We start from the raw sequence: 20,980 nt of genomic DNA, 5'->3' as shown, positions 1-20,980 counted from the left end.
CAGTTAAGTGAACAATTACAGTTATCAATGTACATCTTTTTTCATATTTTTTTTTTAAGGAGAGTTGAAAAAGGACATGAGATAATGGTGAGAGAGAGGGTAAACAGGACCTGGAAATGTTGCAAGCTGAATTTCAACTCGCATTGCCCGTAAGAGGACCACAACTTAATGTTTTGAAGCATGCACACCAGACCATGACACTGACATACAGTCTGAATCATTATTATACACAGTAGCTATCTTAAATATTCTTATTGGTTAACTGTGGCACTCTGTGGTCAAATATACTTGTATAATGACAGCTAAGCCATATTGATCATTGTCCCAGACAACTGATTCCCTACATCAGGGGTCTTCAACATGGGATCCGTGACCCCTAGGGGGTCAGAAGTGATACTGCAGGTGGTCTGCAAATAATTTTTAATCTCAAGCTAACTTTAGTGAAAAATAACAAATTCTGCAAAGTTCAGTTAAATCTTTCATTGTCCCTTCCACATTAAAATGCACAGTGGGAAGAAAAAGTATGTGAACCCTTTGGAATTACCTGCATTAATTAATTCATTGATCTTAAACTCTGGTTTAATCTTCATCTAAGTTACAATAATGAACAAACACAATCTGTTTTATCCAAGAACATAAATTATTGTATTGTTCTTGTACATCCTAAATACATAATTTAATGTATTTGGGGCGGGCGGCTGTGGCTCAGTTGGTAGAGCGAGTTGGCCACTAATCGCATGGTGGTTCGAATCCCAGCCCACACGACTCCACATGCCGAAGTGTCCTTGGGCAAGACACTGAACCCCAAGTTGCTCCCAATGGCAGGCTAGCGCCTTGCGTGGCAGCTCTACCGCCATTGGTGTATGATTGTGTGTATGAATGGGTGAATGTGTCACAATGTAAATTGTTGCTTGCATCAAGCTGGAAAGGGTTACAAAGTTTCTCGAAGAGCTTAGATATTCATCTGTCCACAGTTAGACAAATTGTATATAAATGGAAACGATTTAGTACTGTGGCTACTCTCCTTAGAAGTGTCCGTCCAGCCAAGTTTACTCAAAGGGCATACTGCAGAAAGCTCAAAGAACCCTAGAGTGACAGCTAAAGACTAGATCACTGGAACTGGTGAACATATCTGTTCTTGACTCTTCAGTCATGGTGTCTATGGCAGGACACAAGAAAGTAGCTGCTGCTTACCAACAAAAACAATGCTGCGTGCCTGAATTTTTTCAAAGACCACCTTGACACTCCACAATGCTACTGAGAAAATGTTTTGTGAACTGATGAAAAAAAGGTTGAATTGTTTGGGAAGAACACGCAGGACTAGACCCCGAAGCCGCCGCCAGGCGCCGCCATTTGCGCCATTTAGAATTTCAGCCGCCGCCAGCCAATAATTTCGTAAGCCAAATTGAGCCGCCATCTGATAAAGTTTGGCTGAGCCGGCTACAATTATTTGCATCAAATAATAATTCTATCACATAGTGACATACACACACGAAATATATAAACAATACACAAGATCTATTTTCCCACTGGATTCATAACAGCGCAGTCTTGTGCCCGTTGCTACGATACACAGACTCACAGTGAAATGACGACCAATTAAAATTGCTCGTTTTCCGTACAGAAGAAGCGATGCATTTTTTTCTCGCACTGAGGTGAAATGGCGGAAAGAAGCAAGCAAGGTAATTTTGATCTCAATTCTCACATACTTTCCTAATTCCTACTTACTTTTTTCTTAACTTAGGCCTACCCAGACTTTTGTTAAATCTTCAGGGCACGGTTGCACAAACACCTGAATCAAAGATTGATGTTATGAACCAAATATTCTGGAACGGAGAGATGTATAGCACTGAACGTGATATTACTGCAGTAACAAACCACCGTTTCCACATTGCTAATTCACGACGCATGCTTCAGTGTACATTGAAGTGAAATGTGCAAAACTTTGTCCAAAATAATAGGCTACTGATAACGGTGTGTGTTTATATTAAGGCGAGACACGGCAGGCAAAAACATAGTTTTTTTTTACTGGTCAATTTTGAGATTTTTGGATATTTGTCTTCAATAACATGTCTTCTTTCAGACTTGTGGTGAAAAAAGTCCGAAATACACATTTAGGTCTTTATTTTACTACACTTCGCCTGTTTACGTCTGTAGATTTCTCATAAAATTCAAAAAGTTTGCATTCTTAATCAAGGTGTAATATGATAAGCTTCATCCATGATAATGCCAAGTTATTGTATACAACTTAGCCTACATACATTTAGCCTAAACACAACACATTGTAGGCTATTTGAAAATGTTTAGTAGCATACAGACTACAAAATAAATATGTACATACATTGTGAAAGTAAAATCTGGTGTTTTCTTTATTACATTGTATTGCATTTTGTAGAAATATAGTGTAAGCCATGCATTGCTTGGAAATATTGAGATCTAGTAAATCAGTATAACATAGACAGTGGTGGACGAAGTACACATACCATGTACTTGAGTTAAAGTAAAGATACTCAAGGTAAAATATTACTTAAGTAAATTAGACGTGCTGCCTTTAAAAATTCACTTGAGTAAAAGTACAAAAGTATTTGCCTTCAAATGTACTTAAGTATCCAAGTACTATGATTTTTTATGGCCATAATGTCCTATTATAATTTGTCACAAGACTCTTGCTTAACTCAGTCTACATGAAGACTAATGTCACTCTTGGCACACCAATCTATTAATAATATGACATTAATTAGTCAGATGTGTGTATGTATATATATATATATATATATATATATATATATATATATATATATATATATATATATATATTTGAATTGAATACATTTTTTGTGTGTTTAATTTTGGAGGAAGGGACTGTTCCCATAAGGTATAATACATTTACAGTATTTACTGTATATATTTTTCTCGAGCGTCTATGGTCATAATTATTAACATCCTAATGTTATGATACATTCACATAAACCTGCACAATGCCCTTAAATATAAATATACACACACACACACACACACACACACACACACACACACACACACACACACACACACACACACACACACACACATACATAGAATATATATATATATTCTATGTTATGGGAGCAGCCAATTTCCCTCCAAAATTAAACACAAAAACGTATTAATGCAGTGTTTCTGCTACTCTCCAGAAAAACAATGCTATTATATGAGTCATTTTAGTGTCAACATAATAAGCAATGTACATTATGCGTCAGTATTTACAGATAATTGATGCAATAATAGCTGCTGCTCTCTGCCCCGCTTAAAATCATTGGCAACGCAATTTGTTTGGAACTATTGAGAGCTACACGAATCACGTGACCGCGCGGCGGCGAGATCACTGTCGCAACCGTCTATGTTCGCAACTCTCATATTTAACGGCTCTGGGGTGCGTTTCCCGTACAACGACGTAACTTGCTGCTCCACTACCGTAGTACGATGCACTGTTGAAGAAATCAACTTGCTAGTCACGACTGTTTCCCAAAACCGTATTGTCGCAAATTGGTTGTTCAACCACGTTGGTTAATGATGTCACACATGCGGTGGATTAAAAACTACTTTTAATGAATCTGTTCGAATTAATGCTAGATGTTTTGCTATAAATTACAGACATGTCATCTGAGGACTCTCTCATATTTTTCTCAGTTATTTGCTTTATTTCCAGATTCAATCATAGGCTCGTTCTTACGCACTAGAGCACGTTCACACATGCGCACTCTTCAAAAACTGTGCTTTAAATCTATTGACAAACTAAAAGACATAAAGGACATTTGTATGTCTTCTAAATAAAAGATACTGATTGTACTGAATGTCTTCTTGCTTATTTGGCTCAAGATAATAATTTATTAAGCCCACATGTTATAATAACAAGAAACTCTGCTTCTAACCACAGGTCGAGAGCTGTCGTTCCAACCACACAACTCTGCGATGCTGTTTGCGAATATTTGTTGGAACGATGGTTTCGGGAAACACCGACTCGTTGAACTATGATGATAACGACGGAACTTGCTACCATAGTTGGCTAACGATGCTTTTGGGAAACGCACCCTGGTTCAGGCTTAGTAGATGCCGCCAAGGCAAGTTCAAAACAAAGCGCCGCTGTACTGTGATTGGTGGCTCGTTTGACCAGTTACATTTTTATCCACTCATAAATAAAAAGGAACGACTGATTTTGAAAATGTAGTAGAGTAAAAAGTAAGATATTTGACTTTGAAATGTAGTGGAGTTAAAGTAAAAGTCTCCCCAAATTTAAATACTTCAGTAAAGTACAGATACACAAAAAAGCTACTTAAGTACAGTAACGAATTACATTTACTTCGTTACTGTCCACCACTGAACATAGACATCTGTAGACATGAAGTGGCAGCTTCAGCCATTTGCAGCTATGAAAAGTTTGGCGGCTGCAGCAGCCATTTAGGTTTTGGCTGAGCCGGCTAGCCAGCCAATAACTTCATCAGCCAGCCATTATTCTCAAAACAAATGGCTTCGGGCTCTACGCAGGACTATGGATGGCGTAAAATGGGCAATGCATGCCATCATGGTGGAGGGAGCATCATGATTTGGGGCTGCTTTGCTGTTTCGGGGCCTGGACCGCTTGCCATAATTGAGGGAAAAATTAATTACCAAGTTGATCAAGATATCTCTACAGGACAATGTCAAGTTGGCTGTATGCCAACTGAAGCTCAGTAGAAGTTGGGTGATCCAGCAGGACAATTAACATAAACATCGAAGTAAATCCACTACAGAATGGCTTAAAAAAAAGAAAATCCACCTTTTCAAGATCTTAACCCAATAGATCTGGAAGAATGACCTCAAGAGAGCCATTCACACCAGACATCCTAAGAATATATCTGAGCTGAAGGAACACATTAAATGGTCCAAAATTCCTTCTGACCGTTGTGCTGGTCTAATCCACAGCTACTGGAAAAGCTTGGTTGAGGTTATTGCTGCCAAAGGAGGATCAACCGTTTTTTAAATCCAAAGGTTCACTTACTTTTTCCACAGCACTGTGAATGTTTAATGGGATGTGTTCAATAAAAATATGAAAGAATATAATTGTTTATGTGTTGTTAGCTTAAGCACATTTTGTTTGTCTACATTTGTGACTTGAAGATTAGATCACATTTATGATCAATTACTGCAGAAAACCAGCTACTTCCAAAAGGATCCACATATTTTCTTGCTACTGTATGTAGCAAAAATGTAAATGTAATGTTAAAATATATGACTCTGTATAGCAATATATTATAATGGCTTTAAAATGTAGCATTCTAACAAAGTAAATACATTAATATAGTATTATATGCATGTTATTATAGGTCGGGCTTAAAATGCAACACTCAAATTTGATAGAAAATATGAAACAGGGAGTCCCTGCCCCATCACTCTATCCACAAAGGTGTTTCATATCACTCTGCGGTTACATAATAAAATAATTTCTTAATTCAACTCAAATCAATATTCCATGACAATTCTTTTATTGGGCGAGTAAAAACCCTGGGCATTGTACAGTGAGCTGGTCATTGTCGCAAATAAACCTCTTCATGGGTGAAACAAGACATGACCATCCTAAAAGAATTGTATTTAGTGATTAGGACTGTAGATTATCCATTACTTGTTTAATGGGAAAACAAATATATTGCTACCACTTCATGGTAAACATGTTGCAAGGAATACACTTAACTTATGCCTATATGTGAAGAGTTTGTGCTGTATACCTTAATGCGTTCAAAGCCTGCTTCAATCCTCAGCTGCTCCACCAACTTCCTCGCCTGGGCTATGTTATTAGTCGTCGACATTCTCTGCCATCGGTTATCGTGGCACGTAAAAGGAGAAAATTCTACAAGAAAGTAAATTAAAAATGAGGTTAAAACAGAATTTCAAGCATTTATTGCGTATGGATAATGCATGTGATAAATCTATGGGATAAAATATTACTTGTGGTAGCATCTTTCAAATATACATGTGCAAAGACAGCTGAGAGTAAAAAATAAATGCATAATATTTGAGCTACAGGCCATGTCTCTCAATAACCTCCAATAAATTCCAGCCTCTAAAATGATTTAGCTTGGTAAATAAGTACATCAGGATGGCTGTCTAACAGTGCTGAACACACAACCACCCAAAGACTTTAGTTCCAGACCACCCAGCTCAGGAGAAGCATCAATCAGACAAACAGTACAACTGAAAACAGGTGCTGCTATCCTTTGAGACTTAGTGCACAGACTATTCTTCTCCCTCCTTGTTTTAGGACCATCTAAACAACAAAAAAACTAAATGTGTTCAACTAAAACAGTTCAGACTAGGGATGGATCATGATGGTCAACTAATCATCCAACAGCCGATAAGTGAGGTTGACTACTTTATCTAGTTTTTTGATTATATATTTGTTTTTGTATTTTTAGCAACAGTGTTTTAATTGGTGTGCTGTACTTTAGCTGTTAAACAGTTCACACGATAAAACCTTATCAGAAAATTTGCATCTGTAAAGGGATGTTCCTGGTTTAATACAAGTTAAAGCTACACTATTTAACTTTTGGCCCTCTAGCAGTTAAAAAATAAAACTACATGCATCTTGCGGAAGCTCATTGTTTTGGTAATGATGCAAGTTGTGCTTCTGCTCTGCTCCTCTGTGTGGATGAATGTGGTTTGAGGCACCGGTGTACACATGGATACAGGACATCTTATCAGAGCAAATGGACAAATAAATAATGAAAGAAAGGAAAGACAGATATCCGAAAACATGTCATCTGTGTAGGTAAGTGCAATATCTTATGCTGTTGTTTTGACTTATTGGAAACATTGGTGTTTTTAAATAAATTACGTTACAAAAGTTAGGCAACGTTCGTTAACATTAGTGTGTGTGTGTGTGTGATTACAAAACTATACATAAACCATATCAATAAAATATCTTATCTATTGAGAAAGAAAAAAGCCATCTCCGGGTCGCTTTTAAATCTTTTCTGAAATCGGAGTTGTCGCCACAACTGAAAATGTTGTCCGGGTTTTATTACGGACTCTGTTGCTTTCCCTTTTTGCTTGTTGACTCTGCTCTGTTTGGGGTTTCTTTGTTTTTACAACCGGTGTTTCTCCAGAGGTTTGCCATTTTGAATGATCCAAGGTAAACTTTTCTCGTTTTATGTGACAAAAAAATTTCAGCTTAACACTTCTCCCACACCATACAGGCACTACAGTACAGTAGCTGGAGCTTATTTTCCCTGTGTATGAATCTGACGTGAACATGCACGGGCGAATGACGTATGTATGCAATTTCCCGTGAAATCTGTCCTGACAGCAATAAAATATAAATCATTAATATAGATTTATCAAAGTGTATTTGGGTAAAGACATGGTATTTTTGTTCCACTCTCTCATTAATAACATTTTGTTATTTTTAACCAAATAAAAGTTACATAGTGTAGCTTTAAGCTCAATCAACAGCAATTGTGGTAAATGTGGATTACCGCAAAAAAATAATTGACTTTGAATCATGGCTCAAGCAACCCGCCAACTAGCCAATTTTGAAAATATGTAGTTGTGCAAATCCCTTGCTCACATGGACATCCACCCTTAATCAAGTCATCATGAAATAATAAGTCTGAGAATATTTCCAATATATAGACAGTTTAGTGACTAGTCAGTTCAAAAATACCCATGGACAGAATGCAGTTGGTTCACCTTGTACTGACAACTTAACAATATTGCTTTGAAAAACCTTACCTAATGTTGAATTGTGAAGTTATCTAGGGGTTTTCTGAAGTATAAACAGTGGTTTGCACAGCACAAACCTTTCATACACAACCACCTAAAGGTCATGTTAAAAACCACTTACACCAAGATGTACATTTAAATTACAGGACACCCACAGAGAGATGAGTATCAAAGTAACCACATATACAGAAGAAACATTAGAGGCAGTGAAAGGTTTCATTCTTTCTTGAGACAAACACACTCCTTATACGGCCCCCCTCCCTTTCTCTACACACTCCCAAACTTGTGCTGCACCCCTCGCTTTCCAGGTGATTCCTAGAAAGGCCATAGTGCTGAACACATTGCTCAGTGCCTGGGTTTTGTCTTCAAACAGTAAACACAGTCTCTTTCACGGCACGGTGTGCTGCATTCCAGGAAAAGGGCACAGCAGTCCTGCATATATAACTGCAGCTCTCAAGAATACATTGGCATATTCATTCAAACATGCAGGTCTCAAAGGACGATGTCTCTCAGCAGAGTATTTTCCAACCACGTCTTCATAAAAAAAAGAAAAGAAGAAAAGAAACCCCTCATAGGCAAAATTTTGCTGAAATGCAAAACATTTTGATACATAGCGCCATAGTGTGAACCAAGCAGGCTCCAAGCAGGCTGCTGTAATTGAACCTCATTCATTTTGTCCATATAGTAAATTTTGAAAGCTACATGGAAAAAAGTGACAGTTGTTGGTTGAATTTATTTAAACTACTCCAGGGAGGTCACGCGACACAATGGGAGTATTGGACGTTTGAATGGCGTGCTCTGTGCACTTTGCTAGCTTTAACACTTTTAATGATATAACCCAGTGAGATTTGATACACTCAGTTTCATAACTGTTCTAGGAGGACAATATGTCAAAGAATTCAAAATCTTCGGGCTCTGGAGACATCGATTTGGTCGGAGAAATGTGGGAAATGCGGCGAGAGATGCTTGGCATATCAGCAATGCTGACGAAGGTCATTGCTGACTTGGAGGATCTTGCTATGATTTGTCCATCGATCACTGCCATGGAGGCGAAGTTCTCTGGGATGGTCACAAGAGTGGGGGATGTCGAGAAACAGTTCGATTATATGGAGTCATCGGAAAGGAAATTATCTGCTAATCTGCTAGAAACCAAGGTGATTTGGAGAATGTCTGGGAGAAGTTGGAGGAATTGGAGAACCGTAGCCAGCAGAATAACAGCCATAATGTCAGAATTTCTGAGGCAGAAGAGGAACGGGATATGCTGAAATTCCTGGATGGGCTCCTCCCAAATCTGCTCGCCATAACAATTTGATCCAAATTTCTGATATCCTCCGATAAAGATTTTGTGTTACACGAGGCAAGGAGTAAAGGAAGGCTTTCTTTGACAAACCACAGCACTTTTTGTTGTTCGAAAATAAAAAAAACGAGATTGATTCAAGGAATGCAAGAAACTTTTACATCAACAGAAGGTTGCTTTTGCACTGATATTCCAGGCCAAATTGAGAATAGATGCTAAGGAGGGCCATAAAACATTCACATGCACACAGCAAGCATTGTCCTTCATAAAGTCAATGGTGTAAGTCATTTTGTGGTACTCATGTTGCAGCTGTGAGGACCGGCTCACTGATCATTCAATTGACTGTTTGAGGAAACAGTTTTTTGTGTTGGTTCCGCTTAGCGGCTGGAGTTTATTTTGAAGAGTGGCACACATTCAGGACAGTTTTGTGGATGAATTTACACACTCTTTGAGTTTGTTCCACCTATTGTCTATTGTTTTTTGCTGTGTGATTCTGTCCTCGTAGGCGTACATGGACTGTTTGAGTGTGGAGGGATGAAAAGCAGTTAGCAATGTCATGCGCGGGGTTAATGCACCCGTTTTTCTTTTTTCTATTTGTTTTATTCCGGGAGATGTTTGGGTTTTAATGGTCGCACCAATGTTGGAATATGGTCTTTATAATCTTGTCTTTGACAAACAATCTAAGTGGGTGTATATTTGAGACCAAGCATATACAATCTAGATGGGGTCCAATAGAATCGATGTAAAATCTTAAATTGCATAAGGCGCACCCTTGCATCTCTTGATGTACACTTGATGTTTTTTAGAATCCTAGCCCACACTCCCTTTTCCAATACCAAGTTTAAATCTTTCTGCCATAATCTCTTGAGAGAAGTTGAATCTCTGTCCCCCAGATTCTGAATTAGCAGGGAGTAATACACTGATGTATAACAATAAAACCCTGAACATCCCCTAGAGAAAAAAAAACATGTGCATCAACCCTGCGCATGACAGCGCCAACTGGCAACAATCCCTCCAAACTCAAACAGTCCATGCATGCCTACGAGAGCCCCCGTAACAACTTTGCCATCAGATTGCTTAAGTCCGGTGTTTCTATATACATTTTGTGAGACAGATTTAAACAGCAAAAAATATCTTATAAAATCACTATAATACACAAACTCAAGTTGTTTTATTTTAAACAGCAGCAACAGCACAATGATAAATGACACCAATATTTAATTAATAGTTTAATTTATTAACATTAATAATCAGATAAACAATTAGTCCGCTAAGTAACATTGTTAATTATTCTAACTGTAGCCTGTTTATGGTTAACAAGCAACATAACTTGCCACATTCATAGAAATTGCAAGTTTATCAGGATTTTACAACAGGTTTTAATATGGCTCATTTAATCAGAATTTAGACTCGAAACTATCTGTTTAATAGATAAGTATTTAACAATTCTGTGGTATTTCTATGCTGTTTAAAGGCAAAACTGGGATCCAAGGGGGGTTACCAAGCACACTTACTTTTTGAAAAGTAGGTTAAATCATAGAAGGTTAGACTGTCACAAGGCACCACTGAGTGCCCTGAACTCCCTATGAATCTTCAGGGTTATTAACCCTTGTCCATGGCTTAAACACACACACCATTCCTCATTTTCTCTATCTTAGCTGGAATCAGGCTCACGTGAATTCACACCCTCCTCTTTTGAATAACTGCAGTCTGCAACACCAAGGAAAGTCTCCAAAATAGACGTCTCTTTCTCCACTCAGTGGAATTCTGATCCATTGAGGAAGAGGAGAAGGAACGGGGTCTGAGCGGTTATTTTTCCCTTCATTGGAAAACTGCACTCCACCCTTCAGTCTTAATGTTCTATTTTAAGCCACCACGATATGCAAGCTGTTGCATATTCAACAACATAAATGTACATGTAATACAGTATATAGTCAAATGTAAGTAACAGACCATAAAACAAAATCTGCATGCCTCCAATATTCATCATTCTGACCACATTGGTATACCCCTTAAACATCTAAAAACATGAATAATTCCAGGATGCTGCATGTAATCAGCAGTGGTCAGGTAAGAATGTAAAGTATGCATCACCCTAAGACAGACTCTTTTCCCTGTTCAAAGTGAGGTGGGCTCCGGCCAGCTTTCCAATTAAGTGGCAGAATGTGGTATTAAGTCAAAAAGCCCTCGCGTCTAACGGACATCTGGTGGCAACCTGCCAGCTCACACAGTAATATCGCCAGGCCCCAGAAGCTTTCTATATTCCTGCTCTTTGAGCTCACAGCGCTTGGCGGGAAGACCCTGTATGGCTGTTGAAAAGAAGGAGTGTGAGGGATAAAGAGTGGGGAGAGAGGAAAAGAGAGTGATCAACAGGCCCTGACCAACGGCCCTTCGAATCTGGCAGGGGAAGATGTCTCAGTGGCAACAGCCAATAAGATTAAAGCCTGGGTGTTTCTTTTGGCCATTGGAATTTTTGTCTGGTTATAATTTAACTACCATGTTCTGTTTGGGATCTAAGACACCCCATGGCCTTTTCAATAGCTCAAAAACATTTCACTTTGAAGTATCAGGTTGAAAGTTCATGAGTTTCCTAATCATATGAAAACTAATTGTAAACAAATTTCTACTTTAAAACACATTTCAAAATCCTCATAAATTGTTGTTACTTCTGCTTGGGGTCTCAAAAAAACCCAGATATGAAACATTACATAATGCAATGAATTTGTATACGCTATTCCTTTAAGTGCATTCTTCTTTATTTTGATCTGTTTATTATTTTGACAAAAAAATGTTTGGGGTCTAGAGGAAAATAATGTACAGTCAATCTCAACAGAACCGCTCCACAACTGCTGATATCAATACATCAAAATGTATATATAAATTACTATACGAATACACTATTACTGTAAAAATAATATATAATTATTACAAATAAAATAAAATAATATAATTTAATAATAATATAAACATCAAAATAATATTGTGTTTGCTGTGTCAAATTGTCATAATAATATTATAATATTTTGGTACAAAATGCTATCAAATTTCTCTTCTATAGGTGTCATTAAATGTTACTGCAAATTTCTCATTTAAAAGAATAGTTAGATTATCTCATCACTTACTCACTCTCATGCCATCCGAGATGTGAATGACTTTCTTACTTCTGATGAACACAAGTGAAGATTTTTAGAAGAATATCTCAGCTCTGTAGGTCCATGTAATGCAAGTGAATGGTGACCAGACCTTTGAAGCGCAAAAAAAGAAATCGCATAAAGGCAGCATAAAAGTAATCCATACAACTCCAGTGGTTTAATATACTTTCACTTTCAGAATGTTCAAGTGAATATGAAGATTTATAGTAAAAATAAAATAAAAAGTTATATATTATTCTGTTTATGACCCACACCTAAAACATTGCTTCTGAAAACATGGATTTAATCACTAGAGACATATGTATTACTTTTATGCTGCCTTTATGTGATTTTTGGAGCATGAAATGTCTGGCCAAAATTCATTTGCATTGTACAGCCTTACAGAGTTTATATATTCTTCTAAAAATCTTTTCTTGTGTTCTGATCATTTTTTTCTTTTTGGGTGAACTATACCTTAAACATTTAATGAACTGTATATAAGAGTTCCCTTCATGTCTCCTATGACTGAGTAGTTATACTATGTAGTTGTGACTCCAAATGATTAAGATGACCGTTTTGTTCCCCACCCTTCCTTGTTCTTTAGAGGCTCGCTCAGCTGCTACAAGGCCTCTTACAACAATCAAAAACCGAAAACACATACTGTTTGATCAGCTGCCAAACAAAATGCCAGAACTGTTTACAGGACTTTCCAGGATAACAGCACAAGCTAGAAACAGAGGGAGGGAAAGGAGGAGGGAAAGGAGGAGGGAAATGAGGGGAAAAGGAAAGAAAAAGAAGGGAAATGGATGGGATTTTTCATCTCCCTACTGACATCATGTGACTACCGCATGTGCACAGTGGGGTATCAGCATGCTTGTGTGCTTGTGACTGTACACGTCAGGGTGTGACATGTGGCTGAAACAGACGGATGTATAGAGAGACACAAAGAGGCAGACAGGCTGATGACCAAGCAGACCAAAAAAAAATAAACAGCCTGGGTCTAGGTGAGGGACAAATGTCTGAAGTGAGAGGAAATTGCTTAGATGGGCTTATACAATGTCTTCCCTACAGGCTATTTACAGTTACAATTTCTGGCAGACACGTGTGCCATGTAGCAAATTGTCTGATATTGCAGAAAAGCGAACAGAGTGCAACAGTGGCCTTGCTCTTTTTTAGCTGCCTTGGTTCCAGAAGTATTTTTCCAGACTAATTTTGTCCATAGGGATTTCAAAAACATTCTTTAAAAAGGGTTTTAAGCCATGAACCAAATCAATCAGCACTGAGATGAATAACAACAATTCAAACTTTGATTTAAAGTTAAAAAGTCTGTGAAAATCATGAAAAAAGACAAAGGTACAAGACTGAGTGCTTAACATCTTTTACGAGAGAATGAACTACTTTACATGTATTCATTCGGCAGATGCTTTTATCCAAAGTGACACACAAAAGAGAAATAATATATCATAAGTGATTCATCTTGAGACAGCAGTACAAAACCTGCTGAATTACAAAGTTTCACTTTGTAATCCAAAACAGATTAGAGTGCAAAAGAATATACTTTTTTTTTTGTTGCATGGTAAAGTGCTAATGGACAACAATCGCATTAACATTAGCGAATTAATGTATAAAACCAATCTATTTTTCAAAATCTGCAGATGCAAATATAAACTCTAAAAAAAATATCCCTTTTTCAGGACACTGTATTTTAAAGATCATTTTGTAAAAATCCATATAACTTTACAGATCTTTATTGTAAAGGGTTTAAACAAAGTTTTCCATGCTTTTTCAATGAACCATAAACAATTAATGAACATGCACCTGTGGAATAGTCGTTAAAACAATAACAGCTTACAGTCAGAGGATAGGCAATTAAGGTCACAGTTATAAAAACTTAGGACACTAAAGAGACTTTTCTACTTACTCTGAAAAAAACCAAATCCTCCATGCACGTTCACGATGTGGCCAGGGCAATAAATTGCAATGTCCGTACTGTGTGATGCATAAGACCGGAAGGACAGCTTTGAAGCGTCTTTGAAGTGGCAGATCACGTGTAACAACACCTGCACAGGATCGGTACATCCGAATATGACACCTTCAGGACAGGTACAGGATGGCAACAACAACTTCCCGAGTTACATCAGGAACGCACAATCCCTCCATCAGTGCTCAGACTGTCTGCAATAGGCTGAGAGAGGCTGGACTGAGGGCTTGTAGGGCTGTAGTAAGGCAGGTCCTTACCAGACATCACCGGCAACAACGTCACCTATGGGAACAAACCCACCTTTGCTGGACCAGACAGGACTGGCAAAAAGTGCTCTTCACTGACAAGTCTCACCAGGGGTGATGGACGGACTCTCGTTTATCATCAAAGCAATGAGCGTTGGAGCGGGATCGATTTGGAGGTGGAGGGTCCATCATGGTCTGGGGCTGTGTGTCACAGCATCATTGGACTGAGCTTGTTGTCATTGCAGGCAATCTCAATGCTGTGCGTTACAGGGAAGACATCCTCCTCCCTCATGTGATACCCTTCCTGCAGGCTCATCCTGACATGACCCTCCAGCATGACAATGCCACCAGGCATACTGCTCATTCTGTGCATGATTTCCTGCAAGACAGGAATGTCAATGTTCTGCCATGGTCAGTGAAGAGCCCGGATCTCAATCCCATTGAGTACATCTGGGACCTGTTGGATCGTAGGGTGAGGTCTGGTGCAGTCCATGAGGAGGAGATGCACTGCAGTACTTAATGCAGCTGGTGGCCACACCAGATACTGACTGTTACTTTTGATTTTGACCCCCCTTTTGTTCAAGTACACATTATTCCATTTCTTTTAGTCACATGTTTGTGAAGCTGGTTAGGTTTATGTCTTAGTTGTTGAATCTTTTTATGTTCATACAACTATTTACACATGTTAAGTTTGCTGAAAACAAAAGCAGTTGAAAATGAGGACATTTCAATTTTTGCTGAGTTTATAAGAACTTTGGAGGATGTAAAGAGACCGATTTGCAATCATTCAAGGAAGTGGACAATTAGTGGATTTCTGATTGGAGATTGATTTGAAGGAGAATTTGGTTAATAAATACGATTTTCATTGACTATATCACAATTTCAGAGGATCAAGTTAACTGTGCCTTTAAACAGCTTGGAAAATTCCAGAAAATGATCTCAAGCCTTTAGACAAGGAAGCTCAGCAAGGAAAAAGCCAATGCTCCAAAACTGCCATAAAAAAGCCAGACTTCAGTTTGCAAGTGCACATGGGGACACATATCTTTGTACAAAACTGTATACATTTCCTCTGTTCTGATGAAACAAAAATGTTGCTTTTTTTGTTCTGTGGAAAAAGGGTGAGGCTTGCAAGCCGAAGAACACCATCAAAACCGTGAAGCACGGGGGTGGCAGCATAATATTTGAGGGTGCTTTGCTGCAAGAGGGACTGATGCACTTCACAAAATAGATGACGTCATGAGGAAAGAAAATGATGTGGCTATATTGAAGCAAAATCTCAAGACATCAGCCACGAAGTTAAAGCTCGGTCACAAATGGGTCTTCCAAATGGACTATGAGTAGTGGCAAAATGGCTTAAGGCTTTATAGAACCTTCTGGCCCTCTGGGAATTTGATGAAAGAAATAAAATCTAAAATAAATCATCCTCTCTACTATTATTTTTGACATTTCATATTCTTAAAATATAGTGATCCTAACTGACCTAAGACAGGGAATGTTTTCTAAGATTAAATGTTAGGAATTGTGAAAAACTGAGTTTAAATGTATCTGAATAAGGTTTATGTAAACTTCTGACTTCAACTGTACCATCGATTAACAACATTGGAGCTCATGGCAGGATTCTACGGTATAGTTAAAAATCTATTTCTCTGGGTCCTGGGTAGCTCAGCAAGTATTGACGCTGACTACCACACCTGGAGTCGCAAGTTTGAATCCAGGGAGTGCTAAGTCACTCCAGTCAGGCTTCCTAAGCAACCAATTGGCCCGGTTGTTAAGGTGGGTAAGGTCACATTGGGTTAACCTCCTCATGGTCGCTATAATGTGGTTCTCGCTCTCGGTGGGGCACGTGGTGAGTTGTGATTGGATGCCGCGGAGAATAGTGTGAGCCTCCAAACAATCTCTGTCTCAGCGGTAACGCGCTGAACAAGCCACGTGATAAGATGCGCGGATAGACGGTCTTAGATGCGGAGGCAGCTGAGATTCGTCCTCCACCACCCGGATCGAGGCGAGTTATTACGCCTCCACGAGGATCTAGAGCACATTGGGGAATCCCATAAAAATACATCTCTATGGAGAAAATAAATTGGATTTATACATCCAGAACTCTACTGTTGCTGTCTTGGGGAGCGTATTCTATAGCCTTTCTTTATAAGAGAGGAGTCATAATGTAACTATGTAAGCTTATAATTTTATTATTACTGTTATGATGTTGAATTCTTGGAGTTAGGGACATGTGCAACACCTTACCTAAACGTTTGAACAGACAGGTGGAGCTGGCACTACCTGTGGTGCATCACTCCATGGTACAAACAACACACTGTAAAAACTTGTTTGGAAGATAGGCAGACAAAAGAGGGATTTGAGAACGCCTTTGTTACTGTCTGAATAGCTCACATGCCAAGCAATTTTATGATAATACCATTAAATTAACATACTGTGAAAAACGCTTGGTAAGGAATTCATTAAGCATATGTTTAAATAGCCAGAGGAATTGCTGGAATGTTGTCCAATGCAATTTGAACAAGAAATTCTTGTTAAGATAAATCTTGTTTTCACAAGTGAACACCAGAAATACTCCTAATAGGATACCAATGGAAACAGCATACCAAGGTGAACTTACTGTGTTATAAAAATAACTTTGCAGGAACCAGTTGGTACCTGCAGAAAATGTATAAAACCATTTATACCAAATGTCTTTGAAACAAACAATGCATGCAGAAATCATGCAGAAAAATGTCTGCCCCATAACCTTCATCATGTTATGCAGTACTTTAATTTTGCAGTGTTTGGATTAGGGATGTCCACAGATGGTCGACATTCAGTTAACCGTTCGACGCACCACTATACGAAAACCAAAATCACTATTCGATGTGCAATACACTACATGCACTACACTATCATAGAAAATCTATGCACTATCTATTGTCACTATCACTGTGCAATAGAAAACTGACCAGAACTCCACAAGTACTGACAAAATGTCTGGTTTTCCGGCCAGATTGGGGTTGGTTTTTCAATATAGGGTGAGTTAGGGGCTGTTCAAACATACTTTTGTATGCGCTCTGCTTCTTTTGCCGTTGCACTGAATCTCACTGTATATTCTAATAGTGTCTCGCCCTGGATTGGCACATTTCTAGAAACCAAATAAAAGTTACAAATCATTTTCATTTTTATAAACGCATCTCGAAACACCTGCATTGTGTTTCAATCATTGTTCTGCATTGCAAAAAGGGACTTCATGTGACTGTTACACCATTAAACATGATTCCAGGTTGTTTTTCACTGAGCAAAGTTTCAGCACTTGATAAACGGTAAGTGTTTTTTCCCTTTTGCTCTGGTGTGCGTATTTACGTACAACAAATAGAATAAAGTTATTGTTGTATAAAGTTCAATGCCATATGTTTTTAAACCATTAAAAAATCAAAACACCACAAAGAGGCTATTTAACCACAGCACTGTAACTCCACGCACATGACAATATTTGCGTTTGCCATCTCACGGAAATGTGAGCCTGCCCGGGCATAGCACATATACAGGCGGTGACCATTTGATTATTTTAATTTGACTTTAATGTGAGATTTCATCATTTGAAGATCTTTGTACTGTGCTATTTAGGCTCATAGCTCACTGCACTTTATTTGCTGCTATTATGAGTAGTATTTGAGGAAATTTTATTGCACTAAAAGTTCTTTATTCCCGCATTCCGCCGAAAAATCTAAGCCTTCGTGAAACTCCTAGTAAACCAAATGTTAAAAATGGTAACCGCGCACATTCCTAGTTTGGATATCACGTGAGTCATGTCTTACTCCCAAGTGCCGGGTTTAGGCAAAAAGCCAAAATGCACATACAGTTGAAGTCAGAAGTTTACATACACTTAAGTCATTAAAACTAATTTTTTAACCACTCCACAGATTCAGATTTCATATTAGCAAACTACAGTTCTGGCAAGTCGTTTAGGACATCTACTTTGTGCATGACACAAGTAATTTTTACAACAATTGTTTATAGACAGATTGTTTCACTTTTATTTGACTATATCACAATTCCAGTGGGTCAGAATTTTACATTCACTACGTTAACAAGTAAGAAGCTTGGAAAATTCCAGAAAAGGATGTCAAGCCTTTAAGCAATTAGCTTCTGATAGGCCAATTGACTAACTGGAGTACATGTGAATGTATTTTAAGGCCTACCTTCAAACTCAGTGCCTCTTTCCTTGACATTATTGGAAAATCAAAAGAAATCAGCCAAACATCAGAAAACAAATTGTGAATCTCCACAAGTCATTCTTGGGAGCAATTTCCAAATACCAGAAGGAACCATGATCAAATTAATCCCAGAACAACAGAAAGGACCTTGTTAAGATGCTTGTGGAAACAGATATGCAAGTTTCTATATCCACAGTAAAACGAGTCCTATATAAACATAACCTGAAAGGCTGCTCAGCAAGGAGGAAGCCACTGCTCCAAAACCACTATTAAAAAGCCAGACCACAGTTTGCAAGTGCACATAGGGACAAAGATCTTACTTTACGGAGATGTGTCCTCTGGTCAGATAGTAGTGATCCTAACTGACCTAAGACAGGGAATGTTTTCTATGATTAAATGTATTTTTAATAAATTAGTTTACATATATTTGGCTGAAGTGTATCTAAACGTATAACTTCAACTGTATATATTATATTGTAGTTTTACCGGCAGTAGCAAGAGTCTCATCCAATTTAAATGTGGTAGACTACTACTGCTCAGGTGGTTAAAACAGTCAGCTTGCGTCATGTGATAAACGTGAAAGGCTACATTCAAACTTTCAAAAGTGCAGCATAATATCAATACGGACGCAGCTGCATCCATAAGGGCATTGGCAATTTTGAACTCAGCCTTAGAAACAGAATTGCATGCAAAGACATGAAAATCAACAGCGATTATAACACTTCTAAAGTTCCCTCTAAGAACAAGTGACACTGAAATAGAGCCAGGAATGAATATCCCTAACGGCAATGGACAGCAAAGTTGGCAGTTAATGCCAGAAAAGCAAAGGAAGGGGTTTCTCCAGGGCCTTTGGAGGTGGCACACATTGTGCAGACTCTGCAAAAAGGCTAGAGTGAGGTTAAAATGTGGACATGGACTGGTGCAAAGGAGGAAAAATTAACCATAACCTTGCCCCAACAAAGTCTACGAGGTCAGAAAGTGCATCTAGTCAAAACACAAAGAGCATGTGTGGGAGAGACATGCTCTCTCCGTATTTACTTCATAGGTAACGTTTTTTTTCAAATCCCAAATGTGTGAAAGTTATGCATTGGAAAAATAAACTAGAAACAGCATTACATTTCTTGCAATGACGAAACGATTAGCTTGCATGGGAACCGGATTTAGAATGATAAACTCTATGTGGCCGTGCTCAGGAAAGTGTACATGGTGATAAGCATCTACAATGTAACAAAAAAATGTACTGTCTCTTGCCCGCTTCCTATTCTGAGAATTTAGTATTTATGTGTGGCAGGGTGGAGGGCGGGGCCGGGTCGTGATCCTACACACCCGGTCCCGTATTAGGCTAATTAAGCATCCAAGAGGGATAAAGGTCAACTGCAGAGGATTGTGCGGGAGAGAGATAGTTTACGGACATGTCCTTCATGTGTGTGTTTGTCTTTTTAAGTATATCATTAAAACTATTATTCATATTGTCAAGCCGGTTCTTGCCTCCTCCTTTCCATTGATCCCTTTACATTATGCGACTGCAGAAACCATAACAGCTGTTTTATGATTTATAATGAGACCATTTGAGATCGGGAGTGTCTCTAGGCTCTATGCAGAAAACTTAGATCAGTAATGTTTCACTCCCTGGGTCACTCATGCCAACACATGTTTTCATCTTGATGTGCATGCCATGCACATTGGATACAAACAAGATCTTTGAGGCAAGAGTCAGACCCAGGTGCATAGTAATTAACTATTGTGATCAGCCAGCAGAGGCAGGCAGTAAACATGAATACTGGTCAGAATAAAGAAAGATACCAACCATCCTCTTGCACAACAGCAGATTTCCTCCATAGGCTGCTCCATTTTAAGGTCAGAGGAAGTTGAATAAGCGGAAGAGAGGAATTCCTGAGGAGTGTGATGCAGCTTCCAGTAAGAATGAGAGGCACTTTTCAGGGGGATTCTGAGCCATCACATCCATACCAAATGTATCACTGGATCTGTTTGCCTGCTCCAAGAACTGAGCAGCTCTTTTAATTGGAAATGGCTTTGCACCATTTGCCCAAGCATAATTTTAAGATTAGGCATTTGGGGAAAGCATTAGCCATGTTCTCCACAATGTTAACCATCTTCCAAAGATTTGTAGCTCTGTGTTGTATGGAGACTCTGAAAGTATCTGAACAATCAGGACTGAATGGGACTGAGATGGAACAACATGGTTTGACAGCTGAGAGCACTGTGCTGGATCTGTCCTTGCAGGAATGTACATGTGTAGAGGTTGGGAGATATTTAAGATGATGCGAGGCACAGTCAGTCAAAGTCAACCCATGACACACTGCACATGCCTTCCCTCTTTTTCCCATAAACCTTTTGATTAAAACTATAGCAATGTTAGGAACACTGAT

At 38.5% G+C, this 20,980-nt stretch overlaps 1 protein-coding gene across 2 annotated transcripts in view; it reads right to left on the bottom strand.

Moving 5' to 3' along the window:
• The window catches only part of LOC127649307 (guanine nucleotide-binding protein G(I)/G(S)/G(O) subunit gamma-7), a 44,323-nt gene that overhangs the window by 3,638 nt on the left and 19,705 nt on the right, over positions 1-20,980 (bottom strand). Inside the window, exons 1-2 of one of the 2 annotated variants that reach the window (XM_052134359.1) lie at positions 11,126-11,278; positions 5,742-5,863 (exon numbers count right to left, since the gene is read on the bottom strand). In XM_052134359.1, the coding sequence (XP_051990319.1) occupies positions 5,742-5,822 (81 nt within the window). In that variant the 5' untranslated portion in view covers positions 5,823-5,863; positions 11,126-11,278. Of the gene's footprint in view, positions 1-5,741; positions 5,864-11,125; positions 11,279-20,980 lie in introns of those variants that run through there. The other variant, XM_052134358.1, reaches the window with a different exon arrangement.

This window comes from Xyrauchen texanus, chromosome 9, assembly GCF_025860055.1.
Source record: "Xyrauchen texanus isolate HMW12.3.18 chromosome 9, RBS_HiC_50CHRs, whole genome shotgun sequence".
Classification (NCBI taxonomy): domain Eukaryota; kingdom Metazoa; phylum Chordata; class Actinopteri; order Cypriniformes; family Catostomidae; genus Xyrauchen; species Xyrauchen texanus.
Note: the sequence above shows the minus strand (reverse complement) of the source record. Positions and strands in the feature narration are given on the sequence as shown.